At 32.7% G+C, this 18,587-nt stretch overlaps 2 protein-coding genes, 1 long non-coding RNA gene and 1 other non-coding gene across 6 annotated transcripts; 2 read left to right on the top strand and 2 right to left on the bottom strand.

The window, feature by feature from the left end:
- The first annotated feature begins 1,433 nt into the window (after window positions 1-1,433).
- Window positions 1,434-2,923, top strand: LOC149401797 (uncharacterized). Of its 2 annotated transcripts, XR_016296405.1 has the most exons (3): window positions 1,434-1,792; window positions 2,494-2,602; window positions 2,672-2,923. It is a non-coding gene; the product is annotated as an uncharacterized LOC149401797 (long non-coding RNA). The 2 variants fall into 2 exon arrangements; XR_016296404.1 differs by lacking the exon at window positions 1,434-1,792 and having other exon boundaries at window positions 1,799-2,602.
- Window positions 2,924-9,834: 6,911 nt separating this feature from the next.
- On the top strand, window positions 9,835-12,820 carry LOC149401796 (Ubiquitin related modifier 1). Of its 2 annotated transcripts, XM_089612809.1 has the most exons (7): window positions 9,835-9,969; window positions 10,044-10,114; window positions 10,290-10,333; window positions 11,286-11,492; window positions 11,970-12,045; window positions 12,144-12,226; window positions 12,469-12,820. In XM_089612809.1, the coding sequence occupies exons 4-7, from the start codon at window positions 11,470-11,472 to the stop codon at window positions 12,584-12,586; spliced, it is 300 nt and encodes a 99-aa protein (XP_089468935.1). In that variant the 5' UTR covers window positions 9,835-9,969; window positions 10,044-10,114; window positions 10,290-10,333; window positions 11,286-11,469; the 3' UTR covers window positions 12,587-12,820. The 2 variants fall into 2 exon arrangements, with proteins under 2 accessions (XP_089468935.1, XP_089468936.1); XM_089612810.1 differs by lacking the exon at window positions 10,290-10,333.
- Window positions 12,821-13,144: 324 nt separating this feature from the next.
- Window positions 13,145-13,225, bottom strand: TRNAL-AAG (transfer RNA leucine (anticodon AAG)). Its single transcript has one exon. It is a non-coding gene; the product is annotated as a tRNA-Leu (tRNA).
- A 441-nt stretch (window positions 13,226-13,666) lies between these two features.
- LOC149401794 (P-loop containing nucleoside triphosphate hydrolases superfamily protein) lies at window positions 13,667-17,094 on the bottom strand. Its single transcript, XM_089613767.1, has 7 exons — window positions 16,744-17,094; window positions 15,806-15,930; window positions 15,180-15,330; window positions 14,969-15,079; window positions 14,476-14,614; window positions 14,284-14,399; window positions 13,667-14,080 (listed from the first exon to the last, which is right to left on the bottom strand). The coding sequence occupies exons 1-7, from the start codon at window positions 17,002-17,004 to the stop codon at window positions 13,904-13,906; spliced, it is 1,080 nt and encodes a 359-aa protein (XP_089469893.1). The 5' UTR covers window positions 17,005-17,094; the 3' UTR covers window positions 13,667-13,903.
- Window positions 17,095-18,587: the final 1,493 nt, after the last annotated feature.

Raw genomic sequence — 18,587 nt, 5'->3', positions numbered from 1 at the left:
TCGTACAGCATCGTACAGAGAGCAATTTTTTTTTTCTAAATTTCATCGTACAAAAAGTTAAATCACATCCTACCATATCGTATACCATCGTACAAACAAGTTAAAACTCAGATTTTGGACTTTGTTTTCAGATCTGATCGATTTTTTTGCTACATTCTATCATATACAATCATAAACTTTGTAAAAATGATTAAGTTAATAATCTTACCCATGATTATTTTGAAAACCGCTTAAGTAGAGAGGATTTGAGTGGATTTGAGTGTGATTGAAATGATAAAAATGAAGAGTGAGAGATGTATAGGTTTCAGAGGGGTATTTTTGTCCGATTTTGGGTCAAAAGTCCATATTTAGAAATTTTTAAACATTAGGGTCTAATCTTGATATTTAATGGTTTATTAAGCTCGATTAAAGAAATTTCTCTAAATAAAGTTGGTCACGTGAGGCATTAAAAGGAAAGTTGCCCCGTGGGCTAAATAATTCCATAAACAACAGTTGGGATGGGAGAGTGAGACAAGAGTAACAAGACCAAATCGGCTTTTTCTAATTCCGCAGTTTAACTTGTTTAACCATGTTGATACTTCACCCTCAATTTTACTCTTAATTACGGAGATATTCCACTTGCAAATTGCAATCTCGAATCATAATATATATTTTTTTAATTTGTTTTTGGAGAAAAGGTTTGTTTTTTAAATTTCGTGGGTTTTGAATTTTGATTTGTTGCTTACTTGCTTTGTGGAAGTTTTGGGAAAAGATGCAAAAAATCAAACAGAACAGAGCCCGCCAGCTATGGTTTTTATTATTTTATAATTATATTTAAGAGACGAGGTAATAAGGTTAATTAAATGGAAGGATGGTGGACCACATGGGTCTCTTTTGTCGTTTATTCCGATTAGACAATACAGATTATACAATAAAGCAAAAGTAAAGGGCGAGTATTTTGGGATAATAAATTAAAAACACACTGAAATCATGTAGGGGCCGTTTGGTTATGTTTTCTGTTCCTGTTTTCTGTTTTCTGATTCTAAATTCTAGAAAACAGTTTTAGAAAAACTGTTTGGTTATGAATTTAGAAAACAGATTTAGAATCATGTTTCTGTTTTCTTTGAAATTTGTTTAGAAAACAGAAAACAATGAAAAGTTGTTTTTTTATTTTATCTCTATACAATTGAATGGAAAACATAACCAAACAACATTTAAAATATTCTGAAACGTAATTCTAAATCTATTTTTTAAATTTAAAAATTAGAATCAGAAAACAGAATTTAAAAACAGAAAACGAGTTTAGAAAACTAAACCAAACGGCCCGGTACTTTTTAATTTTTGCTCTGTCAATATAATAATGTTACTTGTATAGTCATATGTAGCAGGGCCCAGGGGACCGAATAAACATTGACAAAAAAAAAAAAAAGAGAATAAATAAAAAAGACTTGTGAAAAGGGGTTAAAAAGAGAAAAATTGATAAAATTAAAAAGAAGGAAAGGAAATCAGAGAGAGAACGTGGTTTTACACACTGGGATCTCTGAATAGATTCTCTCTCTCTCTCTCTCTCTCTCTCTCTCTCATAAATTCCATTTTGGGGTCTCAGACTTTCGCACATTGAAGAAGGGAAGGCAAGTTAAACTATGGATATAAAAATTATTTTCCATATCTGTCGCTGCGCTCTCCGGTCTGTTAGTTTGAAGAAGGCAAGGCAAGGTAAGGTTCTTCGGGTCTTAAGACTTTCACAGTCGACACACTCAATCCCCTGAGAAAGTTATCGTATTGGGTCTGCTGGTTTGAAGGAATCATTAAGGTAAACTCCTCTGCCTATAAATATATGTACTCTTTTTCTTCTACTCGCTCACACTCACCGCAATTTCTTCCTCCTCTCTTGTCTCTCGTACAACAAATATGTCGAACCATTCCAAAAAATGGGGGTTTTTTTATTTATTTTAGAAGTAGCTATAGGAATTTCGACTATTTTAGCTGGGGCTTTATTAGATGATTTGAACGATCATTGGAAAAAAAAAATTCACTTCAGCGTTTTAGTTATATGTATATGTTTTGATCTGGGAAGAGGAATGTATTTATTCGTCCGTGTAATCTTTGGGTACTCTTTTTTTCTACTCTCTCACACTCACCCCGCAATTTCTTCCTCCTCTCTTGTCTCTCTTACAATATGTCGAACAAGTTCAAAACATGGGGTTTTTTTTATTTTAGAAGTAGCTATAGGAATTTCGACTATTTTAGCTGGGGCCTTATTAGATGATTTGAACGTTCATTGGAAAAAAAAATTCCACTACAGCGTTTTAGTTATATGCATCTGTTTTGACCTTGGCCGAGGAATATATTTGTTCGTCCGTGGTCGGCTGTGTAATCTTTGTGTCAAAGTATATTATCATTTTTCGGCAATCTCTAGCGTGATTTATATTCTTTTATTAAGTTTATGTTTGGGAAAAGGTCACCAAACCTTTTGTAAGGTTACATCGTCCCAAACTCTCGCGTTTATCGTAGGTGGTGTGAACATTGCTAAATATACTTGTGAGTTCATAGAGTTGACGACGGAGAAAGTTATAAATCAAGTGCTCTTAATTGCTATACCTTGTCCATCTTATTCATACAGGTATAATGTTATATACGTACGTAGCTTAGAAGAATAAGGAATGTTTTGAATTTTTTCAATTTTTTTTAGGATGAAGAAGGCGTCACAACCACCGTCACCAGAGAATGTTCTGCCACAGACGCCGGAGGTGCCGCTGTCAAGGAGTGCTTCGTCTTCGCCTATGTAGAGGATATTCGAATCTGTCTTTGGACCTCACAGTGGAGTTGTGCTTTAAACAGAAAATAGTCGAAGATATTAGTAATCACCTAACTTTTTTAAGTCTTTGTATTAGAGTACTCTATCCGTCTATGTTTGAGAAATACCAGCCTGATTCTAATTTAATATTGTGTTGTATAATAGACCAATTTCGGTATAATGTTTTTCCTATGCTACGTAGTTATTTCCTTTCACATATCATTTGGCTTGATCAAGAGGATAGCAGAACCACGCGTTCAAGAGAGTGAAGAGCGCCATCTGAAATCTTGGTGCTGAAGAAATAGCTATTATTACTTGAAGAATTAGTTCTTGAAATAGCTATTATTACTTGAAGAATTAGTTATTGAATAGTACATTAATCAAATTGTAAATTACGTATTCCAACCGTTATGTAATAGATCTGCTTCAGCCAAACAATTTTTGGTCATTGTGCTTGCTTCTCTAAATAGAAATTTTTTTTTTTGACAAATTATTTGATCAGTGTTTCCAGTTTCCACTGTCCAAAAACTTTCACTGCTCTTCTCGACCTTTTTGCTTACTCTCCTTGCGTGCATATTGCGATTCCGAGCTCACCGTTCTTGATATTAATAGTCTGTTTATCTCTAAGTTCTTATCAATTATTATTTACATCGCTATTATAATTCAATAAAAAGACTCCGCGTCATATTTTGATTATTCTTTCGTTCGTGTCGATTATTTGTATTTCATCTATTTCCTTTATGAAGTTGGATTTGATAAAGAAATTCTGAGGCCCATTAAAAAATTTAATCAAACGTTTTTTAAATGTCAAAACTGTTTTGAGGTTAATTCTCACGTCTCAAGTAGTATTTTTTGTACTTATAAATTTTGTACCAAGCATATACATATATCATATGTAATGTGTGTTTATATGTTGGTATAAAGTATACAAGTTAGATAAATATGGATTATAATGTAATAAATAGAGATTGCTTTTTTTTTTTTTGGGTTAAAAATGAAAGTATTAAGTTAAGAGGAAGTTTGAATTAGATGTAGTTTACTCCCTTCCCTGGACATCATTATTAAAGAAATTACAGGCGATGAGACAAAAGTCTGGCCTTCTAAGGGTACTTTGCCGTCTTCTGATCTCTCAGCAAAGTACTCAGTGCTCTATCGCATCGGCATCGCTATCTGGGCTCCCTCTTCACATGGATCTAGCATCAAGGCAGAGCTGGCCTGCCTGATTACTAGATAGGTACTCGCTTTGATTTTGGAGGATTTGTATTTGATCACTTGGCAAAACATGTCAAGTCTTATGTTGTGAAGCTTCCCATTGGCTTTTCTTCCATCATCATTGGCATTTTGCTAAAGCAAAACCAGAATATTCTGTGAAGTATAGATGTAGAGGCCTGAGATGTTTATGAAAGGAGATACTGTGTAAGTATACATTATGATATGTTATAAATTACACAATAGTAAAAGGGATTTTGTTTACTAGGACTAGTTTAAATCTTGTATTTTCTTTTGCCTTTGAAGTAAAAAATTCACTGTTCAAAAACTTTGACAAGCGTAGTATCCTTGCCAAGTTCTGGGATGTAAAAAAACTTGTGGTTGAAGGAGGTCATCAGGTGGTCATGCGTAGTATCCTTGTGAAGTCAAATTGCCCGGATTGGAGAGTTTTACATGTTTTTTTATGCTATTTTAAATATGTTAGATGATTTTGAGTATGTTTCTTTTCTTTGAGTTCGGAGGAACGTGAATGTCGCGGCCCATGCGGTCTGTCAATGGGCAACAAAAGAGCGCGTTTCCGGTTTTTGTAATTTTAGGGATATCCCGGTCCTTGTCCGGGATAAGTTTGACTGGCCGGTATGAATAGTAGATGTTTGAGGGTCTCTTTTTCCTCGCCGTCGCACCCATCCGGGGGCAGTGAGGTTTTTTCTGAGGCCCTGTTATTTTTAAAAAAAAAAAACTAAAATACATGTCAATTAGTACGACACTAAAGGCTTGAACTAGACTTTTTCGGAATAAAAAAAGGGTAGTGTAGCAAAATAGCCAAAATGAAACTATGAAATTTTTTTTTAGCTTACGTTTCACAACTTTTAGGGAAATAGCCAACATGTTTATGTGGCAATAATTAAGGTCTGATTTGCCCTTATTTATTTACAAATTCGTAATTTTCTCTCTCCTACTTTTTTCCTACACTTTTTTCACATAAAAACTTCAAAAAACCATATTTATCTCATATAAACTCGAAATTGAGTGATTCTAAATCCTACGGATTCGCGATGCCGAGATCTTCAAAAATAGATTCATTGTGTTTGATGAAAAATCATGTTTAATACCATAGATGTAGAAAAATCACGTTAGTACCTCAAATATGGAAATAACTGAAATTTTTTGAAATTATAAAAAATAAATGGAAACGTAAATATGATGCATTAAACATAATTTTTCATCAAACACAATGAGTATATTTTTGAAGATCTCGACGTCACGAATTTGTAGGATCTGAAATCACTTAATTTCGCGTTCGTATAAGAAAAATACGAATTTTTGATGCAAAAAAAATTATTTGAAAAAAATAAGAGATAGAAAGTGACGAATTTGTTAATAAATAAGAGCAAATCATACCTTAATTATTGTTACATAAGTCATTTGACTATATTCCTAAAAATTGTCAAACGTAAACTAGATCAAAAATCATATGTTTAAAGTGGCCTAATTAATTACAAATTTCTAAAAAAAAAATATCAAATACCATTTTGTTGTAAGCGATTTTGAATTAAATGTTAATATAATTACAATGCATTTGTCTTAATAATTTGCATGTATATAAATCATATAGGTGAACTTTTTCATGATGTTTTTTTTTAAAGTATTTCGGGCTTTTTTTTATATTTTATTATTTCAATCAAATATTGTTACACAAATATATGACATTATATGATCTGTTATTCTTACTGCAGGGACAAACCATCATAAATTGTAAGTTTTTTTACAATGTTCTTTAAGAATCTTTTTATTGTCCTTTACCGGTTGACTTTATTTTTAGTTGATGTTCTTATAAAAAAAAATTATCGCAGGGACAAAAAAGAAGTTTTGAAATAATTTTTTTTTTTTTTTTATTTTCTTTTGTGTTTATATAGTCTTTCATTTATTTACTAGATAGTATATATGTTTATTTGGAGTGGACTTAAAAATATAAGAGATACTGAATTAATGAAATGAATGACTTCCCCTTCAAAAAAAAAAAAAAAAAGTGAATGACTTTTTTCTCTCTCTCTCTCCCCCCCATTTTTTTTTATCTAATATTATTACACAGGCTGTATAACAAAATGATAAATAAAGTTTGTCACGTGATGTGATGTGATTAAAAGAAAAGTTGCCCGGTGGGCTAATCGATAAACAACAGTAGAGAGAGTGAGACAAGACTCAAGAGTACAAGACCAAATCCGCTTTTTGTAATTCCGCGGTTTAACCTGTTAACCGTGTTAATACTTAATTCTTCACCTTCACCTTAATTACTAAATGTTATATTACAATATCACCATTTTCGTTTATTTTTTTACCAAAAAATAATTTGAACTCCCCAAAATATTCTTAATGAAATAATTTTTTTATTTTATATTCTATAAACAAAAATAAATTAATTTTTTTTAATATAAAAAATTAAAGATTTTTTTATAAAGAGAGATTTTTTTTATAAAAAGTTAAGGATTCTTTCTAAAAAGTTAAGGTTTTTTTTTATAAAAAGTTAAGGATTCTTTATAAATATTTATTTATTATTTTATTAAAAAAAATCAAAATCTCTCTATATAAAAAAATTATTAACTTTTAATAAAGAAATTTTTAATTTAATTTTTTTGTTTATAGAATAGAAAATAAAAAAATTATTTCATTAAGGGTATTTTAGAGAGTTCAAATTGTTTTTTTTGTAAAAAATAAACGAAAAGTGTGATATTTGTAATATAATATTTTTATAAGGGAAGTATACATTATTTATATTAAACTGAAAGAATATGTCTGATATTTTTAGAAATAGAATGAATAAATCTCGCATTTCGATTTCGATTAAACACGAGGATAATTTTGATATTTTTCCTATTTGTTTATAGAGAAAAGGTATACTTTTTTAATTTTGTGAATTTTGATTTGTTGCTGGTTTTGGAAATGACGACAGCTATGCTTTTTATTATTTTATAATTATATTTAAGAAATGAGGCGAGGTTAATTAAATGGAAGGATGGTGGTGGACTATGGACCACATGGGTCTCTTTTGTCGTTTATTCCGATTAGACAATACAATGCAAAGCAAAAGTAAATGGCGAGTGTTTTGGGATAATAAATTAAGGGAAAATAATATATTTATACCCTGTGTTTTAGTGAAATGTCGAGTTTAACCCTCGATTTTAAAAAATGTCGAGTTTATACCCTCTGTTTAACTAAAATGATGAAATTATACCCTCTGTTTAATTAAAATGATGAAATTATACCCTGAAATAGACAACAGTGTCACGAATATTCTTTTTATTGACTTTTCATTGACGTTGACTATAATATTTATATATAAACACCAATTATCTTTATTTATTCGCGCCATATATGTAATTTATTTAAAAATTAAAAAATAAACAATAGTCTCTTAATCGTGAAGAACACAGAAAGAGGCAAATGGGTAAACATAGATAGTTGATAGTCATCAAAATCGCATATTCGAACAAAGAATCCGGGATTTAGAGTTTCAATTCGAACACGGAATGAAGTCATTTCTTAGGAGGTATGTGTTTTATTATTTAATTTCAATTTAAGGCTATTTTTATTTCAAAATTGAGAATTTGTAAGTTGGGGCACTGATTTAGATTTGATTTGGTTTTTCTTATATAAGAGTTAATATCAATGAAAGGGAGATTTGTGACGCTGTTTTTCATTTCAGGGTATAATTTTGTCATTTTAGTTAAACAGAGGGTATGAACTCGACATTTTTGAAAACCGAAGGTTAAACTCGACATTTCACTAAAACACAGGGTATAAATGTGTTATTTTCTCATAAATTAATAACACACTGAAATCATGTACTTTATAATTTTTGCTCTGTCAAGAAAATAATGTACTTATCTAGATTATAGACTCATACGTAGAGCAGGGGACTGAATAAAGATTGACAAAAAAAAGGAATAAATAGACTGATGAAAAGGGATTAAAAAGAGAAAAGTGATAAATTAACAAGAAGGAAAGGAAATCAGAGAGAGAACGTGGTTTTACACACTGGGATCTCTGAATAGATTCTCTCTCTCTCTCTCATAAATTCCATTTCCGTGTCTCAGACTTCACACATTGAAGAAGGGAAGGCAAGTTAAACAATGGATATAAAAATTATTTTCCATATCTGTAGCTGCGCTGTCCGATCTGTTAGTTTGAAGAAGGCAAGCCAAGTTATCATATTTCTTCCTCTGCCTATAAATATATGTACTCTTTTTTTTCTACTCTCTCACACTCACCAGCAATTTCTTCCTCCTCTCTTGTCTCTCTTACAACAAATATGTCGAACCACTCCAAAAAAATGGTTTTTATTTATTTATTTATTATAGAATTAGCTATAGGAATTTCCACTATTTTAGCTGAGGCCTCATTAGAATGACGTTAGTGATTGACCAAAAGCTATAGTAAATTTTGATCCAAAAATTCCACGGTCGTCAATACGGACGAACAAATAGATTCCTCTTCCCAGATCAAAATATATACACACGAGTCACGACTAGAACGCTAGATTATTTGAATGTGTATTGGAAACGAAAATTTCATCTTAGTGTTCTAATTGTTTGTATATGTTTTGATTGAGAAGATGGATATGTTTGTTAGTCTGTGAACGACTGAGGAAATCTTTGGATTAAAATTTACTATAGTTTTGGGTAATCACTAGCGTGATTTATATTTGACAAAAGATAACAAAGTTTTTGTAAGGTTACACTGTCCAAAATTCTCGCATTTAACGCAGGGGTGTGAACATTGCTAAATATAGCAGTGAGTTCATAGAGCTGACGAAAAACACGTTATCCATGTGCGAACAGGTATAATGTTAATATTCGTACACAATTTTGAAGAATAAGAATTGTTTTGAATTTTTTTCAATTTTTTTTTTTGGGGAACAGGTCGTCGACACAGTTGGAGGTACCGCTGCTTATGAGAGGGCATTCGATGTTAGATTAATGTAAATATAATACCCCGTTATGATTTTGGTGGAATTTTCCCCAATATAAATACTGATTTGATGTTTATTTTACTACATAATGTAAATATAAAGCATACCGATCACTTTGTAAATGGTTTAATGATTCCTATACTAATACAATTAGCCGAACTTAGAAAAAGCATGCCACACTCAATCTCTAATATGTTTTAAGGTATTTTATTTTCGTTTTTGCTCTATTTCTTTAACTCCGAGGTCAATTTAATTCAGCAACTCTCTGGCTGAAACATTGAAAATCTAGAATCGTTACACTTGATACATTTTAGTAAAACAAAAATGGGAAGGAAAGGTAAAAAACAAATGGATACAACAAACATGAAGCAGAACCTTTGCTTAAACAATGAAAAAGAAAGAGTAATCATATTTTTGTCTTTCCTCTTCTAAGCCTTTCAAAATTGCCTGAAAATGATTTCTAAGCCTTACCTCCGGTGACTTGCAAAATAAATTTACACTGTTCTTCTCGACCTTTTTGCTTACTCTCCTTGGGTGCATATTGCGATTCCGAGCTCACCGTTCTTGATATTAATAGTCTGTTTATCTCTAAGTTCTTATCAATTATTATTTACATCGCTATTATAATTCAATAAAAAGACTCCGCGTCATATTTTGATTATTCTTTTGTTCGTTTCGATTATTTGTATTTCATCTATTTCCTTTCTCAATTTGGGTTTGATCTACTAAGGAAACTTTGAGGCCCATTAAAAAATTTAATCGGACATTTTTTTTGTAAATGTCAAAACTGTTTTGAGGTGAATTCTCGTCATCCACGCTAGATAATAAATAACATAACATACACAGTGCCGGTCTTGGGCTAGGCCCAACCTAAGCCCCCAAAAAAAAATTCTGTATTTAATCGAGCCTCTCTCCTCCGCGACGGCAAACGAACGAGTCTCTCACTCCGCCCGGCGCGACCCAAACGACCCTCTCACTCCGATTCCGACCGGCGACCGAGCCCTACTAAATCAAGGTGAGAAAAATTAGGGATTGGAAATATTGAGTGGATTTGAAAATTAGGGATTTCAGGACGCTGATGTTGGATAGGTTGGGGAAACTGAGAGCGGTGAAGATTGAGAGAGGAGCTTTGGTCGTCCTCGAACAGCTTTGTCATAGAGGTAAACAAAAAACTCATCATCTGAGTGCTATCACCAAGTCATGGTGGATTAATCAGTTTTACTTTAAAATTGTTGGACTTATGTATCGTCACTTGGATTTGATTAGCTGTAAACTTCATTGACGAAAAACTGAAGTAAACATATAACATGTTGATTTTCTTTTGAATCAATTTAGGTGCATTACAGTGATTGTAGCGCTGTCTTAATAGCTACAGACTGGTAAGAATAAATATGTGGTCTGATCTATCCTTTCTTGCAGTATATGATCATTTTACTTTAAAACCATTCAGTTGTATCAGTCGTTGTCACATATAAATTGTATGAGCTTTCATAAATGAATACATGTAAATATATAAAATGCTTGATCGGTGTCTGTATTGGTTTTGGCACTCTTATATGTTACTACAGCTAAAGCTCGGCGATTACTATATTACTATTGGGTTTGGAGTGAGTTTGATTTAGGGTAAAATATGAGATGATATGATTCGTAAAACATGAGTGGCAGTACTTTTTTTTTGTTGAAAAGGTGAGTAGTTGCACTTAGTAATTGACTTGTGAGACATAAATAATAAACAATGGCTATGTGCAACCTGTGAAAGGTAAACCCTGTTTCAAAGACATAGTATAGAAAGAAAAAAAAACATACAAGTTTTACAACAGGACAATACAAGCTTAGACAATTCTACGGTACTTTTGTACATACAAGTTTTACAACAGGACAATGTAGAAAATATTTATACTGTTGAATGTTGATCATATCCGGTACTTTTATTTTATCTCTGGCTGATCTTTCTCTCTGGTTATATTTAATCTTACTATTCAACACTTACTATATCAACAAATATTTTTGTTCATAATTTTTTGTTTTATATTTGATTTTTTATTGTTATCAAAAGGCCCCAAAATGTTTATTCGCCTAGGGCCCCGGATGAGTTCGGGCCGGCCCTGAACATACATATACAAATAAAAAAATCAACAAGTATTTTTTGTGCTTATAAATTTTGTACCAAGCATATACATATGTTATATGTAATGTATGTTTATATATTGGTATAAAGTATACAAGTCAGATAAATATGGATTATAATGTAAATAGTGTTTTTTGGGTTAAAAATGAAAGTATTAAGTTGTAGATTAAACACCTATTTAATGGATAAATATTGTATTTTAGAATGCCAGAACCTGTAGCTTAGCATTTTGAGCGAGGGAGAAGTGAAGCATACAGGATTAAATAAATAATTGAAAAGGAGAAAGTTAGAATTACACGCAGTTTACTCGAAAGCATTCAGTCTCCTCTCTCTCTCTCTCTCCACCACAAACATAGCCACCGCCGTCCGACCTTCCTCCAGAGAAGCATGCAATTAACCGTTGAATTCGGGTAAATATATCAACTCTTATGTTGACCTAATTCTCCGATATCATCCCCTCTTTTCTTTTTCTTTTTTTATTTAAGATTTACGTTTTTTTGTGTGTAATATAATCATCAATAACTATAATAAGTTTATGAGATTGGCCCGTGCGTGTGTAACGAACACGAATTCGGCTTTATACAAGCTTGACAAACAGAATAGAATCAATATTCGAAACTTGTTCATATTTGCAGATCATGTGAAAGTTAGAGAACGGCTTTCATCGTCGCTGTCTTGTACAAAATGATTTGAATTTTAATCAATTTCGGATATCTATATTTTTCACAAAAAAACATAAAATAAAATAAAAAAGTTGGTTATTGCTGGTTTGATACTGAATATGAACTGTGTTTGTCAAGTTCACTTATCTCGCCCAAATTTTTGCAACTTGTTGATCTTTTTTTTGTATTGTTTTCGTGAAATATGTGCCCTTTTATCTAATGCAGTGGTGGATTAGATCTCCTTTGTGAATCTGTAAAGATTCATAATGTCGATGTTGAGCTAGAGAAAGAGGCAGAGAAGGTAAAGCATTATTATTAACTATTCATTGTTCCGTTAATTTTCGGATCAAAGTTTGTAATTGAGCTGATTCCGAATATCTTCACTGTTCTATCTTTCAGCTAACCATGAAAGATTTGCTGGCCTGGGTTCGTGTCAATCTGATCAAGGAGAGGCCTGAGATGTTTATGAAAGGAGATACTGTGTAAGTATACATTATGATCTGTTATAAATTACGTAATAGTTAAAGGGATTTTGTTTACTAGGACTAGTTTAAATCTTGTATTTTCTTTTGCCTTTGAAGTAAAAAATTCACTGTTCAAAAACTTTGACAAGCGCTTTTTTTAGATTAGATCAGTCAATTTCAGCTTCTGGGGCTTGAAGCACTCGAGTTGAATTTGATATTTTGAGATTTCTCGTCAAAATTATTAATAAATTTATTTGCAGGAGACCTGGTGTTCTAGTCCTTGTGAATGATTGTGACTGGGAATTGAGTGGTCAGCTAAGCACAACACTTGAAGAGAAGGACAATGTCGTTTTTATTTCGACATTACACGGCGGATAGGTTTTTAGTGTGACAACAATTTCATGCTAATAATCTTAATTTTAGTATGTGTCGTTCTGAAGTATTGGGTTGAAGAGTGTACTTTGTTTTTATACATTTCACTTGTGTTAGTGAAGACCTATTAGCTGCTCTGGCAGAGATTGAAAAATGCTTCTAATTTAATATACATTGTGTTGTATAATAGACCAATTTCGGTATAGTGTTTTTCCTATGCTACGTAGTTATTTCCTTTCACATATCATTTGGCTTGATCAAGAGGATAGCAGAACCACAGATTTTCAGAGTTCAAGAGAGTGAAGAGCGCCATCTGAAATCTTGGTGCTGAAGAAATAGCTATTATTACTTGAAGAATTAGTTCTTGAATAGTACATTAATCAAATTATAAACTACATATTCCAACCGTTAAGTAATAGATCTGCTTCAGCCAAACATTTTTTTGGTCATTATGCTTGCTTCTCTAAGTAGATTGAAAAAAAATTGACATTATTAGTGTTTCCAGTTTCCACTGACTACTCTTATAAGGTTGGTTGGTTTGGAAAAGAAAAAACAAAAACTTTTTGTTGAGAGTGGGATTTGAACCCACGCCCTTTCGGACCAGAACCTTAATCTGGCGCCTTAGACCAACTCGGCCATCTCAACTTTGTGCTACAATGCTTAATACAAAATTATTTATAAATTTAAACATTTACCAATCAGTAATCAACATTTCAGGAAACAAATCTACAATTTCTTTCCAGTAGTTAAATAAATATACTTTGATATTTAATCATATTAAAATTATATTTTAACGTAATTATTAAATATGAGCATACCAGATCGATGTGAATATAATACCCAGTCATAATTTTGGTGGGAATTTCCCTGATTTAATGCTTATTTTACTACATAATGTAAATACAAAGCATACAATCACTAAATGGTTCAAGTTAGCCAAACAAAATCATACCACATTTATTTTTATTTTTATTTTTACTTAAAAAATCATATCACGTTCAGACTTAGAAAAATCACTTTATTTTAATGTTTCCTATACAATTAGCCAAACTTAGAAAAATCATACCACATTCAATCTCTAATATGTTTTAAGTTATTTTAATATTCGTTTTTGCTCTATTTCTTTAACTCCAAAGGCAATTCGATACAGCAACTCTTTGGTTGAAAGATTAAAAATCTAGAATCGTTACACTTAATACATTTTTATAAAAAATAAGAAGAAAAAAAATGGGAAGGGAAGGAAAGAAAGAAAGGGATACTAGTACAAACATGAAACAAACAAAGAAGTAAACCTTTGCTTAAACAATGGAAAAGAAAGAGTGATCAGATCTTTGTCTTTCCTCTTCTAAGCCTTTCAAGCTCTGTTTCGGCATCGTTCAACTGTTGCCTCAGTGCTGATACTCTTCTCTCAACGCCTTCCAATGTGTCTGCACTGCATGAAGGTTGATACGGTGTCACAAAATTGCCTGAAAATGATTTCAGAGCCTCAACTCCGGTGACCTGCAAAATAATTTTAACCACAACATGACACGAAAAAGAACCAAAAGATTAAGACACACAATTTACATGGAGTGATTATAAAATGTTAAGAGATTAGGACCCACTTCCATCGGTAACAAGTACACATATGATTATTGATGTATAGTGAATGAATAGAGATAATGTTTCTCAGAAACTATGGCACCATGCTAGTCGTAATGTACCTCTTCTGGCAGTAATGGCAGCTTGGTAATGTTGAAATCATCATACAGCACATAAAATTGCTCGAGGTATTTCTTTTGCATCCTCATTCTTGCTTGCAGTAATTTGGATTCAACATCTATTCAAAAAACACACCAAAACTGTCATCTACACTGAGAGAAATAGAGATAACGCTATGAAGAATGAAGCTGTACCTTCTTCGTCGTAAAGGACTTGGTTAATAATGATGTTGTGTGTATCGATCTCAAATTTGGTGAGCTCTTGAACCAGCCTCTCGGTTTCGTAAAGAGACAGGAACTCTGGAATGCACACGCAGATAAAGGTAGTCAAGTCCTGCAAATAGAAAGGAAAAAACACATGAGATAAGTTTGTGAAGCTATGATATGGTGCTCAACCGAGTAACAAAAAACAGATGACAAAGCGTTGCACTGTCCAGAAATTTTCACTTAGTAATATAGATCACTTGCTCTCGAGTTTCTAATGTTACATAGAGAACTATCTATTTTTATGCATTATATTTGTAACTGAACTTCCTTACTTATCTTGAATGTTCTTATTTTCATAATTCATAACAAACAGTCGAGTGACAGTTTTTTTTTGCGCAGCTGTTAAACCTAAATCATGTAGTCATATCAAACACGAAAGACATTATCTTCACGAAAATATGGATAAATAGGGTATCCATACCGGGTCTTTGAATTGTCTATTGACTTGTTCAATTACTTCTTTCATGCCCTCGAGCTTTCCCAAAATAGCATCTTCTCCAAATTCATCATCGACGCCAAATAGCCTAGTCATCTGTCATGGAAGTTTCCAAATAATCACTAAAAACAACATAATAAATCAGGCATCCAATGCAATCACAACTGCTATACTCTGAAAAAGGTCAACATCATACCTGACTAATTAAACCACCAAATTTACTTTTCAGAGACATAACTTTTGCAAGGCCCTTCTCGAGAGTAGATGGGAATTGCAACAAACGAAGAGTATGACCAGTTGGAGCCGTGTCAAATACAATGACTGAATAATCCATTGTTTGTACCAATCTGCAATTTATATATCATCCCAGAAAATTGTATGAGAAAAGCATCTCGACTATAAAAATAACATAGTGATTAAATAAATAAAAAAATGAAGTGGTGATGCATGAGAAATTTATACATAAAAAGTTCGTCTCTGAATAAGGCTCAAAAACTTGCATGTATATAAATTCACATCTATGGCTAAAGGACGTTCAACCAGAAACACATATATTCAGAAACATCTTGACTAGCTAGCAACAAAAAATAAATAATTAAAAATTAAAAAAAAACTACATGGTGATCCATGAGAAATTCATATAGAATTCACGTATTTGTGAGAGGAAAACGCTCATCACTGAATATGGCATCGAATCATTCCCGGAAAAATATGCATGAACAGATTCACATATAGTTATCTGGCTTTGAACTTTGCAAGATACAAGCTTTTAAAACTTTATAATACAGGGAAACAGAAAGGAAGTATTTTCTTTTCTCTTACTTAAGCATCTCTGCGAAGCTCATGGCTTCATCGATCCCCGGAATGGCATTTGCTAGCTCGGAAAACAAGCTATCCATTCCTTCAGGACCACCCACGTCATCATGCTCCACAGTTGGGTCTACTTCCTGTAGAAGATCGTGACAAGATTCAATTGAGCACACACAACCATGATTATGAAAGAAAAAAAAAAGATTCAAGACCAGGTCCGGTATTTCTTTATACAGCCCAAAATCAAACATGAGAGAAATTGTTTGTCCAACAAAAACAAAGTTCATCATAGAGACAGGGACTATAAAAATATTCCTCTTAGCTTTCTAAATATATTATAGACCCAGAATAAACATGAGAAAAATTCTTCATCCAACAACACCAAAGGTTATTACGAATACGTGACCAACGACTAATAAAGATATCCGATTAATAATGATCCATATATTCACATTCATCAATCAATAATGATCCTCGTTAGTTGTTAGAACTCACACATCCAGAAACTAGACTATAAAAACGAAATTGATAGTCAAGAGCTTTAAAAAGATAACAGAAAAAAGAAGACGATATGGAGAGCTCTCATATATACCCGTTTCCGAACTCGATAATCATTTCTCATTAGAACCGACACAAAATTGACAAAACGACCCCCAAAGTCATACAACAACAAGAAAATTGTAACGAAATCGATAGCAGAGAAACGGTGATACCATGGCGTAGGGATGGGAGAAAAATTGTTCATCGAACAACCCACAAAGTTCATCACAAATCCTAAAAAATAAAAAATTTCCAACAAATAATAGTCCCAATGCTCACACTCATCCATTGAGCATGCTCTTAGCTTCCTAACTACGCCAATTTTCAAGCTCGATCCAAAAAACTAGGGTTTAGAAACGAAATTGACAGCGAAGAACTGAACATGGATTAAAAAAGAGAAATGGCAATACCATGGCGTAGAGATTGGTGAAGCCATTGACGAGAGTGGGAGTCTTGGTGAATCTCTGCTGAAAGGCGTCGCTGAGATTGTGAGCGGGGTCGGTGGAGATGATGAGAACAGAGGATCGGACTTGGGACAGAAGGATCGACAGTATCGAACTACACGTCGTTTTTCCGACGCCGCCTTTTCCTCCGACGAAGACCCACTTCAGAGTCTCCTGCTCAAGGACGTTCCTCACCGTCCCCTCCGGCATCTCCGGCGACGATGACATCGGAATCGGAGCTCAGAGATCAGAGAGGACAATTGAACTTCGAAGGAAAGGAATAAAAAAATTGGAGTGATTCGTTTCCTTGGCGTTAGGACAGTTGGGGTACGAAGCACGAACCAAGGCGCATAAAAAGTAATTGGGCCTTCTTCATTTGCTATCCAGCCCAAACTATGATGAAAAAGGAGACAAATCTGGTCTCAAGCCGGGTTTTTTTTTTTTTTTTTTTTTTTTTTTTTTTTTTTTTTTTAAGCATATTTTTAGGTTTTATTACAAAAATAATTTTTTTAAGTTGTAAACCCTATTTACTATTTACTATTTACTATTTACTATTTACTATTTACTATTTACAATTTAATTTGATTTAGAAGTAAATAATTTATATTAAATAGATGGATTTATTATGATTTGATAACCCATTTTCCATTACAATTTTATTAAAGGGTGGAGTAGTTGAATAACCAATTTAAAGTTATGAATTTGCAAAATAGCCAAAGTTTATCTTAATTTAGTGAAATAGTAAAAAATGTGCAGTCATCAAAATTAATTTTTTTGAAAGTAATAAATTACTTATAATAATCGTCAAAAATTTTATTCTTGGCTGTCAAATTTTTTTGAAACTTTTGCTATTTTGCTAATCAATAAGTTTCAAATAGCTATTTTGTACAATTTTTCCTTTTATTAATGGGTCTAATGTGCAAATACGTTATTACCCTTCTTTTATTTTTATTTTGGATTATTTACATAAATAGCCCTTGAACTCCTGCACGTGTAACACTATACCTCCTCAATTTGAAAATCGTACACAACCAATCTTAAAATCCTGCATCGAAGCAAACTTAGGCCTTCTGTCACATATTCTTGACGTACATTGGGTGTGTGAGCACGTTATTAGCACGTGACAAGGGTAAAAATGTAATTGGATAAATATCAGTAATAATGTAATTAAATAATAATGAAAGGTAAATAAAATATGAATGAATTTGTATCGACATTTCGAAATTAAGAAGAAAAAAAACGTAAACTCGATTTGGCGAATATGAAGTCGACTGTGAAGAAGAAGACCTAAGTTTGAATCCAAAGCGAAATCGCCTGCAAAGAAGAAGAGTCCAGTTCGAGAAGCTTCTGCAAAGCCGCCGGAAGAGAAAAAAAATGCCTGAATATGATACGTATTTATATGAAAATGGTTATTGCAATCGAGTGGTTTTTGTCTGGTTTTTTGTTGGTAAATGTTCGTTGTGGTGGTCCCAAACTTAGGCTTTTGTCTGGCTGTGTTGTAGTGATTATTCGTTTAGGTGGTCCCAAAATTAGGGTTTTGTCTGTTTAATTGCTATCCCGAGTTTTTGGTGGTGGTTGTGGTCAAACCCGACCCACTTTATAGGCTACTAAAGCCTTTGCTTTAGGCCCCATTTTGAAAAAGGCCCAAAAAAAACTACCCTTTTTATTATTAAAATAAAATTGAAATGTGCTCAGAGTCTATAATCAATGTAACGTACAACCTGGTTCAATTTAAGCCTCCAAAATCTGACCAGGCCTATGTCATTCAATGGGTTATAAAAGAAAAACAAAACATCAACCTAAGTGTAGTG

Source organism: Urtica dioica, chromosome 4 (assembly GCF_054948205.1).
Source record: "Urtica dioica subsp. dioica isolate 48M chromosome 4, U.dioica_male_clone48M_v1_H2, whole genome shotgun sequence".
NCBI lineage: Eukaryota > Viridiplantae > Streptophyta > Magnoliopsida > Rosales > Urticaceae > Urtica > Urtica dioica.
The sequence above is the reverse complement of the archived record's forward strand: the minus strand, read 5'-3'. Positions and strand labels throughout refer to the sequence as shown.